Source organism: Osmerus eperlanus, chromosome 19 (assembly GCF_963692335.1).
Source record: "Osmerus eperlanus chromosome 19, fOsmEpe2.1, whole genome shotgun sequence".
Lineage (NCBI taxonomy): Eukaryota > Metazoa > Chordata > Actinopteri > Osmeriformes > Osmeridae > Osmerus > Osmerus eperlanus.
The window spans coordinates 7286854-7310071 of NC_085036.1; the positions used below are offsets into that span (position 1 = coordinate 7286854).

General features: G+C 44.0%; 2 protein-coding genes across 4 annotated transcripts; both read right to left on the minus strand.

Moving 5' to 3' along the window:
* Nucleotides 1-936: 936 nt before the first annotated feature.
* On the minus strand, nt 937-12561 carry trpv1 (transient receptor potential cation channel, subfamily V, member 1). Of its 3 annotated transcripts, none has more exons than XM_062484915.1 (16): nt 12401-12561; nt 9731-9982; nt 9366-9520; nt 9082-9234; nt 8808-8945; nt 7127-7425; nt 6813-6989; nt 6520-6675; nt 5998-6093; nt 5788-5858; nt 5318-5483; nt 5079-5145; nt 4468-4799; nt 4097-4242; nt 3620-3732; nt 937-3477 (listed from the first exon to the last, which is right to left on the minus strand). In XM_062484915.1, the coding sequence occupies exons 2-16, from the start codon at nt 9958-9960 to the stop codon at nt 3362-3364; spliced, it is 2415 nt and encodes an 804-aa protein (XP_062340899.1). In that variant the 5' UTR covers nt 9961-9982; nt 12401-12561; the 3' UTR covers nt 937-3361. The 3 variants fall into 3 exon arrangements, with proteins under 3 accessions (XP_062340899.1, XP_062340900.1, XP_062340901.1); XM_062484916.1 differs by lacking the exon at nt 12401-12561 and adding an exon at nt 11943-12058; XM_062484917.1 differs by lacking the exon at nt 12401-12561 and adding an exon at nt 10986-11176.
* Nucleotides 12562-13317: 756 nt separating this feature from the next.
* On the minus strand, nt 13318-23113 carry LOC134039203 (transient receptor potential cation channel subfamily V member 1-like). Its single transcript, XM_062484914.1, has 16 exons — nt 23007-23113; nt 21212-21463; nt 20792-20946; nt 20508-20660; nt 20235-20372; nt 19755-20053; nt 19439-19615; nt 19146-19301; nt 18612-18707; nt 18402-18472; nt 17932-18097; nt 17690-17756; nt 17077-17408; nt 16702-16847; nt 16225-16337; nt 13318-16085 (listed from the first exon to the last, which is right to left on the minus strand). Exons 2-16 carry the CDS (start codon nt 21439-21441, stop codon nt 15967-15969), a joined length of 2418 nt encoding a protein of 805 aa, XP_062340898.1. The 5' UTR covers nt 21442-21463; nt 23007-23113; the 3' UTR covers nt 13318-15966.
* Between the last annotated feature and the right edge of the window lie 105 nt (nt 23114-23218).

The window sequence follows — 23218 nt, forward strand, 5'->3', positions numbered from 1 at the left end:
AACAACCTTCTTTCAGTCTTGAGAGGTAAAAACATGAAATGAATAAATTAAGTAAATGGACGCCAACGTTTAAAGAGGACAAATGAATATATTTAATAAAGAGAAGTGTTTTTTTGTTTTTTTTGTAGTCAATCTTGCAAGTGATCAATTGATTTTGTAAACGAGTGCTTTTACCAGGCACTTTAGGGAACTTTTTTTTATGTATGTGATTGTCGTCATTCCCAGACCTCTCTCCCAATCCCACCTGTCTATCAGTGTGCCTGGATCTGAAGGATCCTGAGTTATTTTTGACTGTCCTTAAAGTTTTCTTTTTACACACGAAAGATGTCTCCTGCAGACGATGAAGGAAATCTGACTCTTCACAGAACTTCTTTTGAGGATCTTGATGTTCTTACAGATTCATGTCGGGATTCCTCTGCTCAGACTACTTTTGTCAGACACGCGACTAATTCCCTCTTTGTGTTTACATGTGAAACTCAAAGTGATGCCGAGTTTAAATACAAGAATATAATACACTTTCCCCTTGAAGTCGCAGCTGACGAAAGGTAATTATTTCTTCAGTGCAAACCTGTCAGTCACTGGACGCTACAAAGTACTTATGGGCAGGCTTGCTGTATGCACATGTACAAAGAAGCTGTTTTTCTTTTGAAATGTAATTATTTATTTGTGAAATAGGACTGTTTCTGAATCAGGTCACTGTTAAAGATTGATTCCTCGCTGTCTCTGAAGTGTCTAATCAGGTTGTTTGTACAGAGTAGAGACATCTAGATCCTGCAGGAACCTGAAGGGCAGACTGGGCCAGACGCTCTCTTGCTCACAATGCTGCAATGAATTCAGGTGACTGTTACAAACCCATGTCTTTTTCACCAATGCCAATGACTTTGGCAGCATGATTGTGAAATCCGTTTTTTTTTTTTCTTTTTTTTCAGTGTGGTGGGGACGGGGGTACAAAGAAATTAAATGGGTTCAATCTGAAGCCTTAGATGGCCAAAGTCGAATCTTTGAGGACAAACTGATTTTTAAAGGTGCCATTTTGTGCTGGTTTAATTTTCCTTTTTTTTTCTCTTCTGAACCCGAAAACTATTACTTGAATTGTTGAAATGAGATGTTGTGTTTTGCAGGTGTTTGTTGAAGGGGGGGGGGGGGGTGGACTAGTTCACAAGACTAAACTTGCTACTGCAGTGGGAAAGGAGTTGTTACTAATGTCATTTAGAAACTAACTATGAACCAAATCAGAGTTTGTTGAAATCATTGAGGTAGCTCAAGTTAGGTGTAGTTGCTACTGATTCTGATTTGAAGTGTGCTTGAAAATACCAAATTGATCACTTGCAAGATCACTTGGAGGTATACAAAAGGATGTTTAAGTTAAAGTGAAACAGCAAATGCATTGTTTATTTTATTGTACACTGGCTTACCTACTATACTACTGTAACTTTAAAGTGTAATGATTGTGGATGAATGTTGCCTGCTGATGTGGGTTAACGTGCGTGCGTGTATGTATCAGAATATATGTGTGTGTGTTAGCAGATGTATGCGTGGGGGAACACACTGAAACCCACACCCTGTTTGCCTCCTTCCCTGACAGCCCTTAAAAAGCCTTAAGTATTCGGTCCTTGGACTTTCCTTTTGAAAACAAGCATGGTTATAATGAACCCAAAATGATGATAATGAGAGTGAGTATTGCAAGAATACTGAGGAACAGCAATTTCTCTTTTTGTTATAATTGACTTTATTTTAATGAAGTCTTGTTTGATAGAAGAAAACGAAAAAAGCAATTCCTTAGTGATACTTTATTATGAAAACAGGAAATGGAGTAATATTTTGTAATTCTATTTTAAAGCTTTGTCTAGTTACTGGGCTGTAACAACACTTTTTTTCTTCAGTTTCAAAGCTTCAGTTTGCATTGTGACTATTTATAATACTTGATTTGCTTGTTATTTAAATCTTTTGTTCTTTTTTTCCCCTCTTTATTTCTTGTACTATTGCTGTGAAATGGAAGAAGGTCCACCAGCCTTTCTTTGGCGTGACACTCTGTGGCTTTTTGACAGATGAGGCGAGAGTGTGAGAGTTGTGCTACTCTTTTTGTAATATTGTAATAATAAAATAAAGTTCTAATTTATGCTTTGCTAGGAGTTCTGTTGATTGTCGCTGCCTGTCTTTTAACTCCTTATCCATACCTTTGAACTTACTACCTTCCTGCAAACAAATGGCTATTAAATAAGGTACTACTGTAACCTCACATTTGGATTCAAGCTGTTATATCTGGGAGTCAGGTGGCTGAGCGGTGAGGGAGTCGGGCTAGTAATCCGAAGGTTGCCAGTTCGATTCCCGGTCATGCCAACTGACGTGTCCTTGGGCAAGGCACATTCACCCTACTTGCCTCGGGGGAATGTCCCTGTACTTACTGTAAGTCGCTCTGGATAAGAGCGTCTGCTAAATGACTAAATGTATGACTCTCTGCATGACTAGCAGTTGTGCTAGATTAATACCGTACAATCCTCCCCAGAACCGCGTCCTTTGAGTTTCAGGTGGAGTACAACTGATTTGAACAGCGAAATAGGAAATAATCAGTTATCGTTTCATTCGATGCTTTCATCCTGCAATTCCAAGCCAGCCAATGTGAGACGCATGCAGGGGTGTAGACAAGGTAAACTATTAAGTCTGCAGGACAGGCTGGCTGCAGTGGGCTTTGGGCCGTCTAGCAGTGATGGAAATGAGTGTTCTATAAAGGGCTCGCAGTAGGAGGGACTGTCTGGGTATAGCGTCGCTCCATCAAGAATTTTGAGCAATGCAGGGTGCAGTCATAACAGCAGCGGGATTGAATAGTCTCTGATGACAGGGGAACTGAGGACATTTGGGGGAGTAAACCTGCTCAGTTTCAGACTGATAGGAAGTAACCAATCACTTGTTTCCGGGAAACAATGAAGGACTTGGCAGTCGGTAATGGTACTTCCATACAAAGTAACACATTGTTATATATTTGTCCTATTATTCTGAATACATAATCATTACGTTTGTAAAGAATTTTAGTTTTTTTTTTTTTTTATTCAACAACAACTACTGTATTTGGGTGTCACGGAAACTTGGTTTGGATGGTCACGTGATATTTTCCTGAGGTATTAGTCATTTTATCAGTACATGACAGCTTTCAGAATTTGCAAGTATGAGGTGGTAACAGCTTTTTTTGTGAGGTGACACACGCATAGTCTGGTATACCAAGCTAACATTCTGTTCGATTCATGGACCAGTCAGGCGTAGTGAAACAAAATGAATCCAGCTGGTAGTCCGGTCTGCCAGTCTATTGGGAAGAAAACCAACGAGGAGAGAATAATGCAGGTGATAAGGGCTTGTGTGTCTCCTCTCAAACATGACTGGCGGATAGGGGGGACATCTCTCTGGACTCCGGGATGAACTGGCGACTCCGGGGCCGCTGCCGCCGTCGACTGACCTCCCTAAGGATGCCTTGCCAGGTCCTGGCTGTGGACACGAGAGAAAAGTCGCTAGTAAAAACATCGCCCAACTAGTGCCCCTGTCGTCGTTATTCTTTCTATCAGTACGTTTATCACCACAATATACAATTTTACTTTCTTTTTTACTTCGTTATACCCTGTATACATACTTGTCTCCCGAGGGCTGTTGGTAGGAGGTTGCCTGGCTGGATCACAACTCCCCGGATCCTCATTGATTATCGTCAAGTTCGTGTTCCATTTGTCCCAGTTGACTTCCTCCACTCTAAGACAACAGAGGACACATTCTCCAATTATGATTGATTCATGACACATCAGTCAGCTGTCAAGAGGAACCATATCAATGAGGTTCGCTGTGTACTATTCACCGCACTCGTTCAATTCCACTCACAGTTGAGGAGGTATGAGGCGCGCCGTTAAAGTTCATCATGTTTTGCTGATACTGTTAGTCCCTACTGATTTGGTTTTGTGTCATTATTTGTCAACATTGCGGAGTCATTCTTTTTTCATGCCCGATACAGTTCCGGAATGTATTTACATGTACGATTGTTTATAATGTTCCATAGATGCCACATGAATCCACTGACACGGAAAATCCAAACTTGACTAAGTCAATCGCTTTGAGCCACCTGAAACACCGGCGAATGTCCTTTTTCTGCTCTGAGTCTGGGTCCCAGTCCCCCCCAGAGCTCAGGTCCTTCTCCACCCCAGAGCGGAACCTCCTCCTCAGGCAGTGGAGCAGACTCCTCTCCAGGTCTAGGATGGTGATGGCCCTCTGGACACAGAGTACATATTTGTTCTGTCCTTTGACAATACAACCAGTATGGAGTTGGGTATCACTCAGGACTCAGAGCAATTGACTGCAGACCGAAAGGTCGCAGGTCCAAATCACTTTGGATAACGAAGCGTCTGCTTCATGAATTATGAATAGATATCAAAATGCTTGAACGTAACTGTTTATGGGAAAAGGCACATGCACAGGAAGGGCTCTCAAGTTCACCTGTAGTTTCCAAATGCTGGTGCTGTCTTTGGAGATCTCGGCCACTGTGCCGCTCATGAGGGCGATGAGCATGTTCAACAGCAGGATGTAGGTGAGGACAATGTAGGAGATGAGGAGCACGTAGAACACCGCCTTGTACTTGTAGTTCTCCGTGAACTCCAGGTCTCCCATGCCGATGGTGAACTTGAAGAGCTCCAGGGTGGTGTAGGAGAGGCTCTCGAACGTGACCTTCGTGCACGTCTCATCCTCGTTGGCTGCGAAGAAGCTGCGGCCACCTATGGCGGTCGTGTTCTTAGCGACCGGTGAAGGCTCAACCAGTAGCGTCACCACAGCTGTCATTGGGGAGAGGAGAGAAGGGGTTACAGCCTATTGACGGGGGATGTGGCTGTTTTCTTTCGTTTTGTTTACTCTTGTCTTTCTGAGTGTTCTCACTGTCTGGAAAAAAGTGTCACGGCAGAAGGGCAAAGTCATTGATAAATGTGACAGGTCTGTTTGTGTTAGAGAGCGTTGAACAGAACAATGCACATTCTTCGTGAATTCATAAGCCGCTGACAGGCAGTATTTTATGTCCCAGTGTGCAGAGGGGACAGGAGAGATGGGAGATGAAATACCTGCTGAAAACCCGAAAAGGAAGACGATGTAGACGAAAAGAAAGCGCATGATATCGCTTATGATCATCTACAGAGGAGAGAAAAAACACAGAGGTAGAGAGAGACAGAGACAGAGAGAGAGGAGATTAGCCTTCGCAAGAGTGTATCACAAACGCCAAATGCTGTGTCGTTCACACATTGCGGATATGCCCTTTGGCGGTGAAACGGCGTGTGTGGGAGTGTGACATGCCCTGCGGTACCTTCTGGATCATGACACTGTATATTCCCATGTGTTCACACCCTCTGGAGAAGTACAGCAAGTTGACCCAGCTGAGAGCCAGACACAGCACCAGGAACCCAAGGTACTCTTCCCTCCCACAGACATCCAGCACTGAGGAAATGATGTAGAGAACAGCCTGCAGGAAACTACCAAGCAGGGGATAGGATCAGCCCAGGGGCCCTCTGACACAGCAATGCAAAATACGAGTAGCCTACACATGCACAGAGCTGCCAGACAAGATTTGAAGCTGCGTAGCTCGCACACAACCTAGCCACATTATCTTTCGATGTGAAGATCAACAATGTCGATTTTGTCTGATTCAGGCTTGTTACAAGAGTTCTATGGTGGGATGTGTGTTGTGTGTGTTTATTTTTTATTTTTCTAAAGCTGCCTAGGGCACATGCATGGAACAAACACCTTTTCTGCGGAGAAAGGTTTTGCGAAACTCACAAAAGGATGTCACAGTATCCATCAATCACCAGACTCCGCAGATTCGGATGCTTTCTTTTGAAGTCTAGGATCTTCGGAAGGAAACATCATTATGTGTTTGGAACATTTGATCATGGTTTTTTATCTCAAGTTGTGTGACGATGTTTCATGTAAATTGTCCCTTCAGAATTTTTTGTTAAATGTGTGAAGTGTTGCAGGTAGAAGACATACCCCTCCTATGAAGAGATACAAAGATGTCACCGCTACCAGAATCTGACCCGCCAGATAAATGTATCCATCCCTGGTGTGTTGAATGTAGAAAGGGGACTGTATATCAGAGAAAGACAAAAGCAATTATTCAAAATCCTTGAAAAGATACCTATAATACGAATATCTGATGCATGATCTTACTTCTAGATTTGAAGGACGGTTGTGAACCTGCCACAGTGGATTTAATAATAGCCATTGGCAGTGTAATAATATCTGTTGCAGGAAATGGTAAATGGACAGCACTTGAATAACGCTTTTCTACTCTAAGCGCTTCAATTTTTTGGCCATTCACACATCGATGGGGGCAGAGCTGCCTTGCAAGGCGCTGGCCTGCCCATCAGGAGCAACTTGGGCTTCGGTGTCTCGTTCAAGGAAACTTCAACACATTGACAGGAGGGGCTGGGGATCATGTGGTTAGTGCATAACCCACTCTACCTCATAAGCTACAGCCGCCTATTTGATGGGACCTGTCAAAAGCCTCACCTTGCCCTCCCTCCTGTTGTAAGAGATGAACGTGAAGACTGACACGTAAAGGACGTAAACCAGGAAGTTGAAGAAGAAGATTCGTGCGGCAAACCGTTCCCACTTTTCCTCCAGAAGCCTGTTCAGGGGCTCGATCTGGAGCATTTTATGACGATTCTGAAATAAGGGAACAGGCTTTAAGTACATGACTAAACTTTCTGAAAACCATAACATCTGAAGCATTTTTTTGTGTCATTATCATGGACAGAGAACAGTGTTCAATCACATGGTTCTGGAGATTTCCTGTGACTCACAGGAATGTCACTGCCGTAGACGAGTATCTTGAGTACAGAGTTGTTCTCATAGGAGTCCAGGGAGTCCAGGTCGTAGAGGGAGGAATGAACAGGCCCGTAAGCCCACTCTGTGAACTTACGAGACAGGTGTTTGGTCTCTTGATGCTGGAACTCACGATGCAAAATATGCTCAAACACCTGCAGGATGAACAAGAGTCCCTGAATGAGAAACTGCCATACTCATGTCCCAGAAGTACAAACTATTCGGGAAAATGAACAAACTTAGCTTGTCGTTTATCATATCTATATATATCCATATATGTCCTAGTCCTTACCCCGATCTTGCCCATTTTGGCGGCTAGTTTGATGGGCGTCAATCCCTGTTTGTTCTCTATGTCTTCCAGTTTCAAATTGGGGTAGAGACGGGCGGTGTTGGTGAGGATGTGATCATACATGGTGACGATGAACTCGGTATTCTGCTGGTCTTTGTCATCCACCACCACTAGCGCATGTAGCACCGTATTACCCAGGGAGTCCCTGTCCTCCACCCTCGCCCTCTGATACTCGTTCTCCATTAGGAAGTCTACTATGTTCTTCTGGTTGGTGCAGGCAGCCAGGGACAGCGGCAGCTCCCCTGAAAGCATGGAGGTTTGAGCCCCAAATGAACACCTTTTCATCCAGACAATAACCAAGGGTACAATTTTCCCTTTTGAGGCAGTAACGGTTGCTGTCCAGAGGGGGGCGCCGAAGTTCTGCGTCACAGCAGAGAGGTTCACTCAAGGACGTAGGTTTTCATAGGGTCCATAGGGACTTGTCACGACCAAAGTTTGGAAAGACACAATTGTCCCCACCAATATTTTGTTAATTTTCGAAAAAAAATATTTTGCACAATATATTTCCAAAACTCATTCATATTATTATCGATATTATGTTCGTCGCCCAGAAAAGTGAAAAATACATTTCCAAGTTAACCAATGCGCCCTCGAGCCTGCGATATCATGATGTCATTTAATTGGCTGAAGTGGCAGAGTCAGAAACACTTCTTGAATCGTTACTTGCAGAAAGAGAGCTAGTAGTCTGACAGGTAAGCTACTAAATACGACAGGAATTAATAAAGCCTCATATTAGTATTTCGTTTGGTCTCAGCATTGATATTTTTGACCCTTTTGTGCTTTGTAGATAGGAAAATTTCACCCAAAAAGAAGAGAGATATCAGAAGTTTTTTCACCACCCAGAGAGTAAGTAGCTATCAAGAAGGTCGTTGTTAGTTAGCTAGTAGGAAAACTACCCAGACAAACCTGCTAGCCTTACATCGCCACCCATTCTACAATGGAAACATGATTTGAAAGTTGTTAGTGTAGTAGAGCTTGTAACTTTTGATTGTATTAAATCTATCCTTAGCGCCTGCAATCTTTCGACCAGTGTGTTAGCAGCAGCTGGTCTTGTTGAAGCCAGAAAGATAAAGCTAACCTACCCACATAATGGGACCGTGCTAGTTTAGCCTAGTACCAACAGGCTAGCAACTCAAAAGTGATTAACTGGTAATAAGTAGGACTATATGATCGCTTGGATAGTAATATGGCTATCCCTGTAATCTCGACCAATGTCAGCAGTCAACTAAGCATGGTTAGTGTCTGTATTAAATTGATGAATTACTGTGCAGGAAAAACAGAACCCTGAAGCTACAGATGTAAAGCAGGTTGTTGATGAATCAGCACCAGGGGTTCAGGTGAGAAGTTTAATTGTCCATTTTGGTGAAGATTGCATTTTTGCTGTTTTTTAAGGGATGTTTAAACAATGTAGGTAGTAAAAAGGTGCTATGAAATTGGAATGCCCAAATGTATGCATCATATAATTCATTAATACATTATTTCATTGCTCCAGTACAGATGATGTAGGCCTAGTACAGCTCCATAAAACCTGAACCAATTACCTACATATAAAAAATATGTACTTGGGGGGGGAAGGACCAAACCAAGCTGAGACCAAACCTACGCCCTTGGGTCACCTACTCACCAAAGTAGAAGCTGGGTCCATTGTGTAGCTGGAAGAACCTCCCACAGGCTTTGACATGAACGTCAGTTCCTTTACTGACCAGAAGTGTCACATAGTGGAGACTCCGCCTCTCGATGGCAATATGGAGAGCAGACTGGCCTGTACGATGCACAAAAAGAATGGACTGTTTTAGTCCTCTTGGGCGTGTGATCATGCCTGTTTGAGGATCATGTGCGGACGAGAAGTATGGATTGACATTGGCAGAATTACAAATATGAAGAAAGAAGAAAATCACCATTATAATAACTGTCTGTATATGCTGCATTTACAAATTCTTTTAAATCTCCCATCTGCTCTGCAATGTTTAGGAGATATTCCACCGTGTCATTTCTTTGGTCTTTAAGATTCAGAAGAGCCTTGAGCAGGGGATTCTTTCCGTACGATTGATCTGATCGTGAAACAGGACATGAATGGGTGATTACATTTGGCAGCACCACAAGACTGAATTGTTACTGTTGTTGTCGAAAAATGTATCACAGAACCAAGCAGGACTCAATCAAGAATCCTGGTCATCCTCACACTCAGAGTGGGAAAGCTTTTTCATGGTTTTGGTGAGGTAATCGTGCAGCCCATCCAGCATGGTGACATCTCCCCTGGCTGCAGCCTGAAACAGCTTCTTCAGATCAAACCGGTTTCTCCTCTCCTCTTCGGTCACCTTCATTCCTTTCATCGCCCTACAGTAAAATGACAGATGTTTGTGAGTTTCGGAAAAGCTTTTTGAACGACTTGACAGAAATGTCAAAACACACACACCTCAGGCCAGACAGCTGCATCCTCTAAACAGAATCAGCACTGTTGTTCAGCTCTATGTGACCCACAGTTGAGCCAGGAACCACATAACGTGGATGTCAGTGTCGCTAGTCTGAGTGAATGGAGTGTCTCACTTGTAAAAGTTGTGGTTGTATTTGATCTTGGGCTGTTGCACCTCCAGTTCCTCCTGGTAGTCTGTATCCATGGGGGCTTTGGGTCTGTTGGAGCCACCCATGGCCAGAGCAGAGCCCAGGAAGTCTTCCTTGACACCTTTACGGCTTTGGGCTTTGCGCTCCTCGTCGGTCCTGTCGTCCGTCTCCAGGGAGAAGGGGCGGGCCGCCCCAGGGCCTTCTGAGAAGCTCATGCTGACCTCTCACACTGATGTCCTGCAGGGGACCCAAGGACATCACAGTTCGTTTCAACAGATTACATCTGAATAATAAACATAAAACTATCCCGTAACATTGTCTTTGATTGTTGTACTGATGTGGTATTGGGTTTAAATAGTAGCTTCCCTTTAAATGTGTTGTTGGAAGTTTCTGTGAGTGCCATAACACCACACTGCTGGCATTTATAGACATGTGATGTTTCCTCCATGGTGAGTAACAAGTTATTCATCAGTAGTTATAGCAACAGAAGCAAATGCACAACATGACTTGTTGGCCATTTCCCTCTTATCGTTGATTATTTAAGATTCTCAGCTAAACGGTATTGATTCAAGAAACCTTGCTGTTTACTCAGAGCAAAACCTTTGTCATTATCTTCTTTGTGTAACAAAACAAGATAAGTTGAAAGCAGAAAGATTAGAACAAGTTTGGTCTGTAACTCTGACAGTGCCAGTGGAAAGAGGAAGGGGTAGGTGGAGAGATCGAAACTTTGATGGCCTTTCTGCCCACAAGACAGGAACAGGGGCACAGACGGCAGAGACAGGAACAGGGGCACAGACGGCAGAGACAGGAACAGGGGCACAGAAGGCAGAGAAAGGAACGGGCACAGACGGCAGAGACAGGAACAGGGGCACAGAAGGCAGAGAAAGGAACGGGCACAGACGGCAGAAACAGGAACAGGGGCACAGACGGCAGAGACAGGAACAGGGGCACAGACGGCAGAGACAGGAACAGTGGCACAGACGGCAGAGACAGGAACAGGGGCACAGACGGCAGAGACAGGAACAGGGGCACAGAAGGCAGAGACAGGAACAGGGGCACAGATGGCAGAGACAGGAACAGAGGCACAGAAGTCAGAGACAGGAACAGGGGCACAGACGGCAGAGACAGGAACGGGCACAGAAGGCAGAGACAGGAACAGTCGCACAGACGGCAGAGACAGGAACAGGGGCACAGAAGGCAGAGACAAATCAGGGAGGCGGAACAGGATCAGGGAACTCACTTTATTCCATAAGCTATTCGTGTGACCAAGTTCCTCTTATTGAAGCATCTTGGTACGTCCAACAAATTTGGAAATTATACCTAATTATAAATGTAAAACAAACCGCCATAGCCACCTTGATTAATCATTGTGTACATTTTTTTTTACTAGGTACAATTTGTGGACAGGGCCCACTGGGGCTTGGAGTGGTTTCCATCACTCAGACAAGACAAGGTTTCTGTGGCCTGTCATGGTTACTGTCAACCCCACCCTGGCTGGAAGGCACACAAAACAAAGCCAGCACAGCCATCGCTGCAGTAATCATGGTACATGTAGCGTCTCTCACAATCCAATGTTCATTTGCTTCTCTTTTGTAGACAAAATATATCAAATAACATTGAAAACAGTTCGCTTTAAAGATGATTTACTATTTTGCTTGGCTCTGTAGTTAATCATCTCTGTTCCAAATGACGGGATCAATTGCAGCCACAAAACACTGCAAATGATCAAATGAACTATTATCAAATGAATGGACATCTTTTTACGATGTACATCCTCCATGCAAAATGTATAACGTTGTTATGCTTACAGTTTAGAGTGTACCAGTGACAACAGGAAAAATCTTTACATTCTACTCTTCAGTAGTGTTGAAAAAATAGGTTTCCTATGTGCTTATGTTAATCACAATCAATAGATAAATTTCCACGTAATGTTTTCATATATATGCAGTCTGTTTATCCACATTGAGGTGTTTGTCACACTCTCTCTAACCTGCAAATTGCTTAATGCTTCTAAACCCAGCTCTCAACTGAATTATTACACAGTTCCAGTAGCAGTCCTAAATATTCAGCTTAAGTTATCGTTCCAAACCCATCATCATGAACACCATCAGTTTCATTACGCCATTTCAACACAGCATTTAATGCCACACAAACAGACTTCCAACAAATACCACAAACATGCTGTGATTGTACTCACACATAGAAGGTTAATCCATCCCTGCAAGGATATCTCATCTTTTCTATCTTGAAACACTGCGTGTGACGACGATCTATGTGAGGCTAGGGATAAGGTCAAAGAGGATGGAGGATGGAGGGAGATAAAGTAACAATCCCTGGAGAATAGCCGAGCACATTACAGAAGCTCTCAGAGCATTTAGGCTTTGACTATTGATCTACTTGGCTCTACAGTAGGATTGAAAATATAGCATGGCACTGTAGATGTGATCAACGGCTAAGTTCTGGAGGGTGAGCTTGTCTGTCGTAAATGTCTCTGCTATCTGCTATACCTATAGTATGACCTGCAAGACGATCCACTGAATTTTGTTTCACCTTGTTCATCGCATATGTATGTTGGACCCAGAAAAGATTAATAAAGCTTTACATTAGTCATGTAGAAATATATATATTTACGGATAACTAGTTTAATTTACTCACTGTGTCTTGTCAGTAGTGGTTTTCAGTTGAACAACACTCAGTAACTGTTTCTTCTTTTCTTCAGAACATCCTCGCAGAGCTTCCTGTGAGGCTGCCCTGCGTTCTTACAGATATGCTGTTGTGTCTCAGTGTTCTGTTGTAGCACAGCAGCGGTCCTATGACTTGAAGTGTGGTCGGAAAACCTCCGTCAGCAGAATTGTGTGTGTTGTTCCTTTCCTTGCTTGATGATTTTAAAACTACGCAAATGGCATTACTGATAATGGATGAATTCATATAAAAACGATGGTCTGCAAAATTTGGTGGGAAAATTGCCAAGATTTACTTTTGGAATTATCGCATACAAAATCCAGCTAGCCATTGATAACAGTTATGATAATCAACATAACAATCACTGTCCAAAAGTGCTGACAGATAATGTTTTTGATCTGTACTGCAAAAGTGACACTACTATATTGTATAGTGTGCATTACTTGCACACTATACAATTCATGCTATCAACAGTTATAAATTCAAATCATCCAAACCCATTTATGATTTCTTAGAAATGTATACAGTAGTCAAGTATTTCAGAATGCAACTGGAATTACTGATAATTCAAGGAACATGCACAAATGCCGAATCATCATAAAATCACAACATGACTCGAGAGCAGGAATGACAAGTAGGCATAAGAGTTCAGTTACGCTCAGAATCGATCACAGAGTACCATAGCCACGCCCACAGCAGAGTCCACATCTCCACCGTACACCACTGGCACACCCTAACCCTAGCAAAACATTACTAAACTAAAGAAAGTTTCTAAATGATAGGCCTACCGATCATCTTATTTTGACTAAAACATAAAAACAATATTACATTAAGCTCAAAAAAATATTTGCGCTCAAATGAATGCGAAAAAAATGTGCGCGCATTTAAAAAATAATAATTATTTCACCTGTATTTAGCCAGGTAAGCTAGTTGAGAACAAGTTCTCATTTTCAACTGCGACCTGGCCCAGACACAGCATAGCAGTACGACACATACAACACAGAGTTACACATGGAATAAGCAAAACATAATAATTACAGCAATTACAATATAACAATTAAACACAGAGAATAAAAGTGCAGGTAGAGATACTGGGGTGCAAAGGAGCAAGATAAAGAAATAAATACAATATTGGGATAAGGTAGATAGATGGGCGGTTTACGGGTGGGCTATGTACAGGTGCAGTGATCTGAGAGCTGCTCTGACAGCTGGTGCTTAACCCTCGTGCTGCCTTCGGGTCACATGACCCAAAGGTTCATAATGAACCATCGTTGTGTTTACCCAATTTTACCCAATACAAAAACAAATTAAAATAATTTTCTTTTAACCTTTGCAATGTGGGGGGTCTGAGACAGCCTAGCTGTTAAAAGAAAATGCTTCACTTTGTCTTTGTATGCAGTAAATCTGTCGCAATACGACGGTGGGTCACAATGACTGATGGGTCAGAATGACCCGAAGATAACACAAGGGTTAAAGCTGCTGAGGGAGGTAAGAGTCCCCAGCTTCAGAAACTTTTGTAGTTCGTTTCAGTCATTGGCAGCAGAGAACTGGAAGGAAAGTCGACCAAATGTGGAATTGGCTTTGGGGGTGACCAGTGGGATATACCTGCTGGAGCGCGTGCTACGGGTAGGTGCTGCTATGGTGACCAGTGAACTGAGATAAGGCGGGGTTTTACTTAACAGGGATTTATAGATAACCTGTAGCCAGTGGGTTAGGCGACGAGTATGAAGCGAGGGCCAACCAATGAGAGCTTACAGGTCACAGTGGTGGGTAGTGTATGGAGCTTTGGTGACAAAACGGATGGCACTGTGATAGACTGCATCCAATTTGTTGAGTAGAGTGTTGGAGGCTATTTTATAGATGACATCGCCAAAGTTGAGGATCTGTAGGATGGTCAGTTTAACGAGGGTATGTTTGGCAGCATGAGTGAAGGATGCTTTGTTGCGATATAGGAAGCCGATTCTAGATTTTGGATTGGAGATGCATAATGTGAGTCTGGAAGGAGAGTTTACAGTCCAACCAGACACCTAGGTATTTATAGTTGTCCACGTATTCTAAGTCGGAGGACGGGCAGGCGGGTGCGGGCAGTGATCTTTTGAGTAGCATGCATTTAGTTTTACTTACGTTTAAGAGCAGTTGAAGGCCACGGAAGGAGAGTTGTATGGCATTGAAGCTCGCCTGGAGGTTAGTTAATACAGTGTCCAGAGAGGGGCCAGAAGTATATAGAATGGTGTTGTCTGCATATAGGTGAATCAGAGAATCACCAGCAGCAAGAGCGACATCATTGATAAATACAGAGAAGAGTCGGCCCGAGAACTGAACCCTGTGGCACCCCCATAGAGACTGCCAGAGGTCTGGACAACAGGCCCTCCGATTTGACACAATGAACTCTATCAGAGAAGTAGTTGGTAAACCAGGCGAGGCAATTATTTGAGAAACCAAGGCTGTCGAGTCTGCCGATAAGAATGTGGTGATTGACAGAGTCGAAAGCCTTGGCCAGGTCGATGAATACGGCTGCACAGTAATGTCTCTTATCGATGGCAGTTATGATATCGTTTAGGACCTTGAGCGTGGCTGAGGTGCACCCATGACCAGCTCTGAAACCAGATTGCATAGTGGTAAAGGTACGGTGGGATTCCAAATGGTTGGTAATCTGTTTGTTAACATGGCTTTCGTAGACCTTAGAAAGACAGGGTAGGATAAATATAGGTCTGTAGCAGTTTGGGTCAAGAGTGTCAACAACTTTGAAGAGGGGGATGACCGTGGCAGCTTTCCAATCTTTGGGAATCTCAGACGATACGAAAGAGAGGTTGAACAGGCTAGTAATAGGGGATGCAACAATTTCGGCAGATCATTTTAGAAAGAAAGGGTCCAGATTGTCTAGCCCAGCTGATTTGTAGGGTTCCAGATTTTGCAGCTCTTTCAGAACATCAGCTATCTGGATTTGGGTGAAGGAGAAATGGTGGGGGCTTTGGCGGGTTGCTGTGGAGGGTGCCGGGCAGTTGGCCAGGGTAGGGGTAGCCAGATGGAACGCATGGCCAGCCATAGAGAAAAGCTTGTTTAAATTCTCAATTATAATGGATTTATCATCATTAACTATTGATGTCCCTGCCAAAGCTGATATCAAACTTGCGTCCCTGAACTGTTGCATATTGGGTTAACCCTCGTGCTGCCTTCGGGTCACATGACCCAAAGGTTCATAACGAACCATTGTTGTGTTTACCCAATTTTACCCAATACAAAAACAAATAAAAATAATTTTCTTTTAACCATTCCAATGTGGGGGGTCTGAGACAGCCCGACAGTTAAAAGAAAATGCTTCACTTTGTTTTTGTATGAGGTAAATTTGTCGCAATACGACGGTGGGTCACAATGACTGATGGGTCAGAATGACCCGAAGATAACACAAGGGTTAAGCAAGGGGGAGTTTCAATAGCCTAGTAGTGCATTGTGCGCAGCAAGCTTGAAAGAAAAAAAGGGATATGAATTAGGGGCCTGTGCCCCAGTAGAGGGGGGGATCAGGGCTTGTGTGTCTCCTCTCAAACATGACTGGCGGATAGGGGGGACATCTCTCTGGACTCCGGGATGAACTGGCGACTCCGGGGCCGCTGCTGCCGTCGACTGACCCGATCCCTCAGGATGCCTCGCCAGGTCCTGGCTGTGGACACGAGAGAAAAGCCGCTAGTAAAAACATCGCCCAACTAGTGCCCCTGTCGTCGTTATTCTATCAGTACGTGTATCACCACAATATACGATTTTACTTCCTTTTTTTACTTCGTTATACCCTGTATACATACTTGTCTCCTGAGGGCTGTTGGTAGGAGGTTGCCTGGCTGGATCACAACTCCCCGGATCCTCATTGATTATCGTCAGGTTCGTGTTCCATTTGTCCCAGTTGACTTCCTCCACTCTAAGACAACAGAGGACACATTCTCCAATTATGATTGATTCATGACACATCAGTCAGCTGTCAAGAGGAACCATATCAATGAGGTTCGCTGTGTACTATTCACCGCACTCGTTCAATTCCACTCACAGTTGAGGAGGTATGAGGCGCGCCGTTAAAGTTCATCATGTTTTGCTGATACTGTTAGTCCCTACTGATTTGGTTTTGTGTCATTATTTGTCAACATTGCGGAGTCATTCTTTTTTCATGCCCGATACAGTTCCGGAATGTATTTACATGTACGATTGTTTATAATGTTCCATAGATGCCACATGAATCCACTGACACGGAAAATCCAAACTTGACTAAGTCAATCGCTTCGAGCCACCTGAAACACCGGCGAATGTCCTTTTTCTGCTCTGAGTCTGGGTTCCAGTCCCCCCCAGAGCTCAGGTCCTTCTCCACCCCAGAGCGGAACCTCCTCCTCAGGCAGTGGAGCAGACTCCTCTCCAGGTCTAGGATGGTGATGGCCCTCTGGACACACACAGAGTACATATTTGTTCTGTCCTTTGACAATACAACCAGTATGGAGTTGGGTATCACTCAGGACTCAGAGCAATTGACTGCAGACCGAAAGGTCGCAGGTCCAAATCACTTTGGATAACGAAGCGTCTGCTTCATGAATTATGAATAGATATCAAAATGCTTGAACGTAACTGTTTATGGGAAAAGGCACAGGCACAGGAAGGGCTCTCAAGTTCACCTGTAGTTTCCAAATGCTGGTGCTGTCTTTGGAGATCTCGGCCACTGTGCCGCTCATGAGGGCGATGAGCATGTTCAACAGCAGGATGTAGGTGAGGACAATGTAGGAGATGAGGAGCACGTAGAACACCGCCTTGTACTTGTAGTTCTCCGTGAACTCCAGGTCTCCCATGCCGATGGTGAACTTGAAGAGCTCCAGGGTGGTGTAGGAGAGGCTCTCGAACGTGACCTTCGTGCACGTCTCATCCTCGTTGGCTGCGAATAAGCTGCGGCCACCTACGGCGGTCGTGTTCTTAGCGACCGGCGAAGGCTCAACCAGTAGCGTCACCACAGCTGTCATTGGGGAGAGGAGAGAAGGGGTTACAGCCTATTGACGGGGGATGTGGCTGTTTTCTTTCCTTTTGTTTACTCTTGTCTTAATGAGTGTTCTCTCTGTCTGGAAAAAAGTGTCACGGCAGAAGGGCAAAGTCATTGATAAATGTGACAGGTCTGTTTGTGTTAGAGAGCGTTGAACAGAACAATGCACATTCTTCGTGAATTCATAAGCCGCTGACAGGCAGTATTTTATGTCCCAGTGTGCAGAGGGGACAGAGGAGAGATGGGAGATGAAATACCTGCTGAAAACCCGAAAAGGAAGATGATGTAGACGAAAAGAAAGCGCATGATATCGCTTATGATCATCTACAGAGGAGAGAAAAAACAGAGGTAGAGAGAGAGAGACAGAGAGAGAGAGAGAGGAGATTAGCCTTCGCAAGAGTGTATCACAAACGCCAAATGCTGTGTCGTTCACACATTGCGGATATGCCCTTTGGCGGTGAAACGGCGTGTGTGGGAGTGTGACATGCCCTGGTGGTACCTTGTGGATCATGACACTGTATATGCCCATGTGTTCACACCCTCTGGAGAAGTACAGCAAGTTGACCCAGCTGAGAGCCAGACACAGCACCAGGAACCCAAGGTACTCTTCCCTCCCACAGACATCCAGCACTGAGGAAATGATGTAGAGAACAGCCTGCAGGAAACTACCAAGCAGGGGATAGGATCAGCCCAGGGGCCCTCTGACACAGCAATGCAAAATACGAGTAGCCTACACATGCACAGAGCTGCCAGACAAGATTTGAAGCTGCGTCGCTCGCACACAACCTAGCCACATTATCTTTCGATGTGAAGATCAAGAATGTGGATTTTGTCTGATTCAGGCTTGTTACAAGAGTTCTATGGTGGGATGTGTGTTGTGTGTGTTTATTTTTTATTTTTCTAAAGCTGCCTAGGGCACATGCATGGAACAAACACTTTTTCTGCGGAGAAAGGTTTTGCGAAACTCACAAAAGGATGTCACAGTATCCATCAATCACCAGACTCCGCAGATTCGGATGCTTTCTTTTGAAGTCTAGGATCTTCGGAAGGAAACATCATTATGTGTTTGGAACATTTGATCATGGTTTTTTATCTCAAGTTGTGTGACGATGTTTCATGTAAATTGTCCCTTCAGAATTTTTTGTTAAATGTGTGAAGTGTTGCAGGTAGAAGACATACCCCTCCTATGAAGAGATACAAAGATGTCACCGCTACCAGAATCTGACCCGCCAGATAAATGTATCCATCCCTGGTGTGTTGAATGTAGAAAGGGGACTGTATATCAGAGAAAGACAAAAGCAATTATTCAAAATCCTTGAAAAGATACCTATAATACGAATATCTGATGCATGATCTTACTTCTAGATTTGAAGGACGGTTGTGAACCTGCCACAGTGGATTTAATAATAGCCATTGGCAGTGTAATAATATCTGTTGCAGGAAATGGTAAATGGACAGCACTTGAATAACGCTTTTCTACTCTAAGCGCTTCAATTTTTTGGCCTCTCATTCACCCATTCACACATCGATGGGGGCAGAGCTGCCTTGCAAGGCGCTGGCCTGCCCATCAGGAGCAACTTGGGCTTCGGTGTCTCGTTCAAGGAAACTTCAACACATTGACAGGAGGGGCTGGGGATCATGTGGTTAGTGCATAACCCACTCTACCTCATAAGCTACAGCCGCCTATTTGATGGGACCTGTCAAAAGCCTCACCTTGCCCTCCCTCCTGTTGTAAGAGATGAACGTGAAGACTGACACGTAAAGGACGTAAACCAGGAAGTTGAAGAAGAAGATTCGTGCGGCAAACCGTTCCCACTTTTCCTCCAGAAGCCTGTTCAGGGGCTCGATCTGGAGCATTTTATGACGATTCTGAAATAAGGGAACAGGCTTTAAGTACATGACTAAACTTTCTGAAAACCATAACATCTGAAGCATTTTTTTGTGTCATTATCATGGACAGAGAACAGTGTTCAATCACATGGTTCTGGAGATTTCCTGTGACTCACAGGAATGTCACTGCCGTAGACGAGTATCTTGAGTACAGAGTTGTTCTCATAGGAGTCCAGGGAGTCCAGGTCGTAGAGGGAGGAATGAACAGGCCCGTAAGCCCACTCTGTGAACTTACGAGACAGGTGTTTGGTCTCTTGATGCTGGAACTCACGATGCAAAATATGCTCAAACACCTGCAGGATGAACAAGAGTCCCTGAATGAGAAACTGCCATACTCATGTACCAGAAGTACAAACTATTTGGGAGAATGAAAAAACTTAGCTTGTCGTTTATCATATCTATATATATATCCATATATGCCCTAGTCCTTACCCCGATCCTGCCCATTTTGGCGGCTAGTTTGATGGGCGTCAATCCCTGTTTGTTCTCTATGTCTTCCAGTTTCAAATTGGGGTAGAGACGGGCGGTGTTGGTGAGGATGTGATCATACATGGTGACGATGAACTCGGTATTCTGCTGGTCTTTGTCATCCACCACCACTAGCGCATGTAGCACCGTATTACCCAGGGAGTCCCTGTCCTCCACCCTCGCCCTCTGATACTCGTTCTCCATTAGGAAGTCTACTATGTTCTTCTGGTTGGTGCAGGCAGCCAGGGACAGCGGCAGCTCCCCTGAAAGCATGGAGGTTTGAGCCCCAAATGAACACCTTTTCATCCAGACAATAACCAAGGGTACAATGTTCCCTTTTGCTCTGACTGCAAGCTCTTCAGACTGAACGGGAGGCAGTAACGGTTGCTGTCCAGAGGGGGGCGCCAAAGTTCTGCGACACAGCAGAGAGGTTCACCTACTCACCAAAGTAGAAGCTGGGTCCATCGTGTAGCTGGAAGAACCTCCCACAGGCTTTGGCATGAACGTCAGTTCCTTTACTGACCAGAAGTGTCACATAGTGGAGACTCCGCCTCTCGATGGCGATATGGAGAGCAGACTGGCCTGTACGATGCACAAAAAGAATGGACTGTTTTAGTCCTCTTGGGCGTGTGATCATGCCTGTTTGAGGATCATGTGCGGACGAGAAGTATGGATTGACATTGGCAGAATTACAAATCTGAAAGAAAATAAAATCACCTTTATAATAACTGTCTGTATATGCTGCATTTACGAATTCTTTTAAATCTCCCATCTGCTCTGCAATGTTTAGGAGATATTCCACCGTGTCATTTCTTTGGTCTTTAAGATTCAGAAGAGCCTTGAGCAGGGGATTCTTTCCGTACGATTGATCTGATCGTGAAACAGGACATGAATGGGTGATTACATTTGGCAGCACCACAAGACTGAATTGTTACTGTTGTTGTCGAAAAATGTATCACAGAACCAAGCAGGACTCAATCAAGAATCCTGGTCATCCTCACACTCAGAGTGGGAAAGCTTTTTCATGGTTTTGGTGAGGTAATCGTGCAGCCCATCCAGCATGGTGACATCTCCCCTGGCTGCAGCCTGAAACAGCTTCTTCAGATCAAACCGGTTTCTCCTCTCCTCTTCGGTCGCCTTCATTCCTTTCATCTCCCTACAGTAAAATGACAGATGTTTGTGAGTTTCGGAAAAGCTTTTTGAACGACTTGTATTGTCCCTACCCAAGATGGCCCCCTAACAAGAGACCCTTTGATTGGTTTTCATCATGAAACGTTAAAACACACACACCTCAGCCCAGACAGCTGCATCCTCTAAACAGAATCAGCACTGTTGTTCAGCTCTATGTGACCCACAGTTGAGCCAGGAACCACATAACGTGGATGTCAGTGTCACTAGTCTGAGTGAATGGAGTGTCTCACTTGTAAAAGTTGAGGTTGTATTTGATCTTGGGCTGTTGCACCTCCAGTTCCTCCTGGTAGTCTGTATCCATGGGGGCTTTGGGTCTGTTGGAGCCACCCATGGCCAGAGCAGAGCCCATGAAGTCCTCCTTGACACCATGACGGCTTTGGGCTTTGCGCTCCTCCTCGGTCCTGTCGTCCGTCTCCAGGGAGAAGGGGCGGGCCGCCCCAGGGCCTTCTGGGAAGCTCATGCTGAACTTTCACACTGATGTCCTGCAGGGGACCCAAGGACATCACAGTGTTGTTCGTTTCAACAGATTACATCTAAATAATAAACATAAAACTATCCCGTAACATTGTCTTTGATTGTTGTACTGATGTGGTATTGGGTTTAAATAGTAGCTTCCCTTTAAATGTATTGTTGGAAGTTTCTGTGAGTGCCATAACACCACACTGCTGGCATTTATAGAGACATGTGTTTAAACATGTGATGTTTCCTCCATGGTGAGTAACAAGCAAGTTATTCATCAGTAGTTATAGCAACAGAAGCGAATGCACAACATGACTTGTTGGCCATTTCCCACTTATCGTTGTTTATTTAAGATTCTCAGCTAAACGGTATTGATTCAAGAAACCTTGCTGTTTACTCAGAGAAAAACCTTTCTCATTATCTTCTTTGTGTAACAAACCAAGATAAGTTGAAAGCAGAAAGATTAGAACAAGTTTGGTCTGTAACTCTGACAGTGCCAGTGGAAAGAGGAAGTGGTAGGTGGAGTGATCGAAACTCTGATGGCCTTTCTGCCCACAAGACAGGAACAGGGGCACAGAATGCAGAGACAGGAACAGGGGCACAGAAGGCAGAGACAGGAACAGGGGCACAGAAGGCAGAGACAGGAACAGGGGCACAGAAGGCAGAGACAAATCAGGGAGGCGGAACAGGATCAGGGAACTCACTTTATTCCATAAGCTATTCGTGTGACCAAGTTCCTCTTATTGAAGCATCTTGGTACGTCCAACAAATTTTGAAATGATTCCTAATTATGAATGTAAAACAAACCACCATAGCCACCTGGATTAATCATTAATGTGTCCATTTTTTTACTAGGTACAATTTGTGGACAGGGCCCCCTAGGGCTTGGAGTGGTTTCCATCACTCAGACAAGACAAGGTTTCTGTGGCCTGTCATGGTTACTGTCAACCCCACCCTGGCTGGAAGGCACACAAAACAAAGCCAGCACAGCCATCGCTGCAGTAATCATGGTACATGTAGCGTCTCTCACAATCCAATGTTCATTTGCTTCTCTTTTGTAGACAAAATATATCAAATAACATTGAATACGGTTCGCTTTAAAGATGATTTACTTTTTTGGTTGGCTCTGTAGTTAATCATCTCTGTTCCAAATGACAGGATCAATTGCAGCCACAAAACACTGCAAATGATCAAATGAACTTTATCAACTGAATGGACATCTTTTTACGATGTACATCCTCCATGCAAAATGTATAACTTTGTTATGCTTACAGTTTAGAGTGTGCCAGTGACAACAGGAACATTTTTTACATTCTACTATTCAGTAGTGTGGAAAAAATAGTTTTCCTATGTGCTTATGTTAATCACAATCAGTAGATCAATTTCCACGTAATGTTTTCATATACATACAGTCTTATTATCCACCAGACCTACCAGGCGGTCCACTGAATTTTGTTTCACCTTGTTCATCGCATATGTATGTTGGACCCAGAAAAGATTAATAAAGCTTTACATTAGTCATGTAGAAATATATATATTTACGGATAACTAGTTTAATTTACTCACTGTGTCTTGTCAGTAGTGGTTTTCAGTTGAACAACACTCAGTAACTGTTTCTTCTTTTCTTCAGAACATCCTCGCAGAGCTTCCTGTGAGGCTGCCCTGCGTTCTTACAGATATGCTGTTGTGTCTCAGTGTTCTGTTGTAGCACAGCAGCGGTCCTATGACTTGATGTGTGGTCAGAAAACCTCCGTCAGCAGAATTGTGTGTTTTGTTCC

Excerpts from the sequence above, each read along its gene's own strand:
- trpv1 (XM_062484915.1), bottom strand. The coding sequence starts at position 9,960 with ATGAGCTTCTCAGAAGGCCCTGGGGCGGCCCGCCCCTTCTCCCTGGAG. Across the intron at positions 8,946-9,081 it reads TACAGACAGTTATTATAATG|GCCAGTCTGCTCTCCATATT; the intron begins GTGATTTTCTTC and ends TGCATCGTACAG. Across the intron at positions 5,146-5,317 it reads ACAGTGTCATGATCCAGAAG|ATGATCATAAGCGATATCAT; the intron begins GTACCGCAGGGC and ends TCTCCTCTGTAG.
- LOC134039203 (XM_062484914.1), bottom strand. The coding sequence starts at position 21,441 with ATGAGCTTCCCAGAAGGCCCTGGGGCGGCCCGCCCCTTCTCCCTGGAG. Across the intron at positions 18,098-18,401 it reads GGATACTGTGACATCCTTTT|TTTCCTGCAGGCTGTTCTCT; the intron begins GTGAGTTTCGCA and ends CCTGCTTGGTAG. Across the intron at positions 16,848-17,076 it reads CCAGCATTTGGAAACTACAG|AGGGCCATCACCATCCTAGA; the intron begins GTGAACTTGAGA and ends GTGTGTGTCCAG.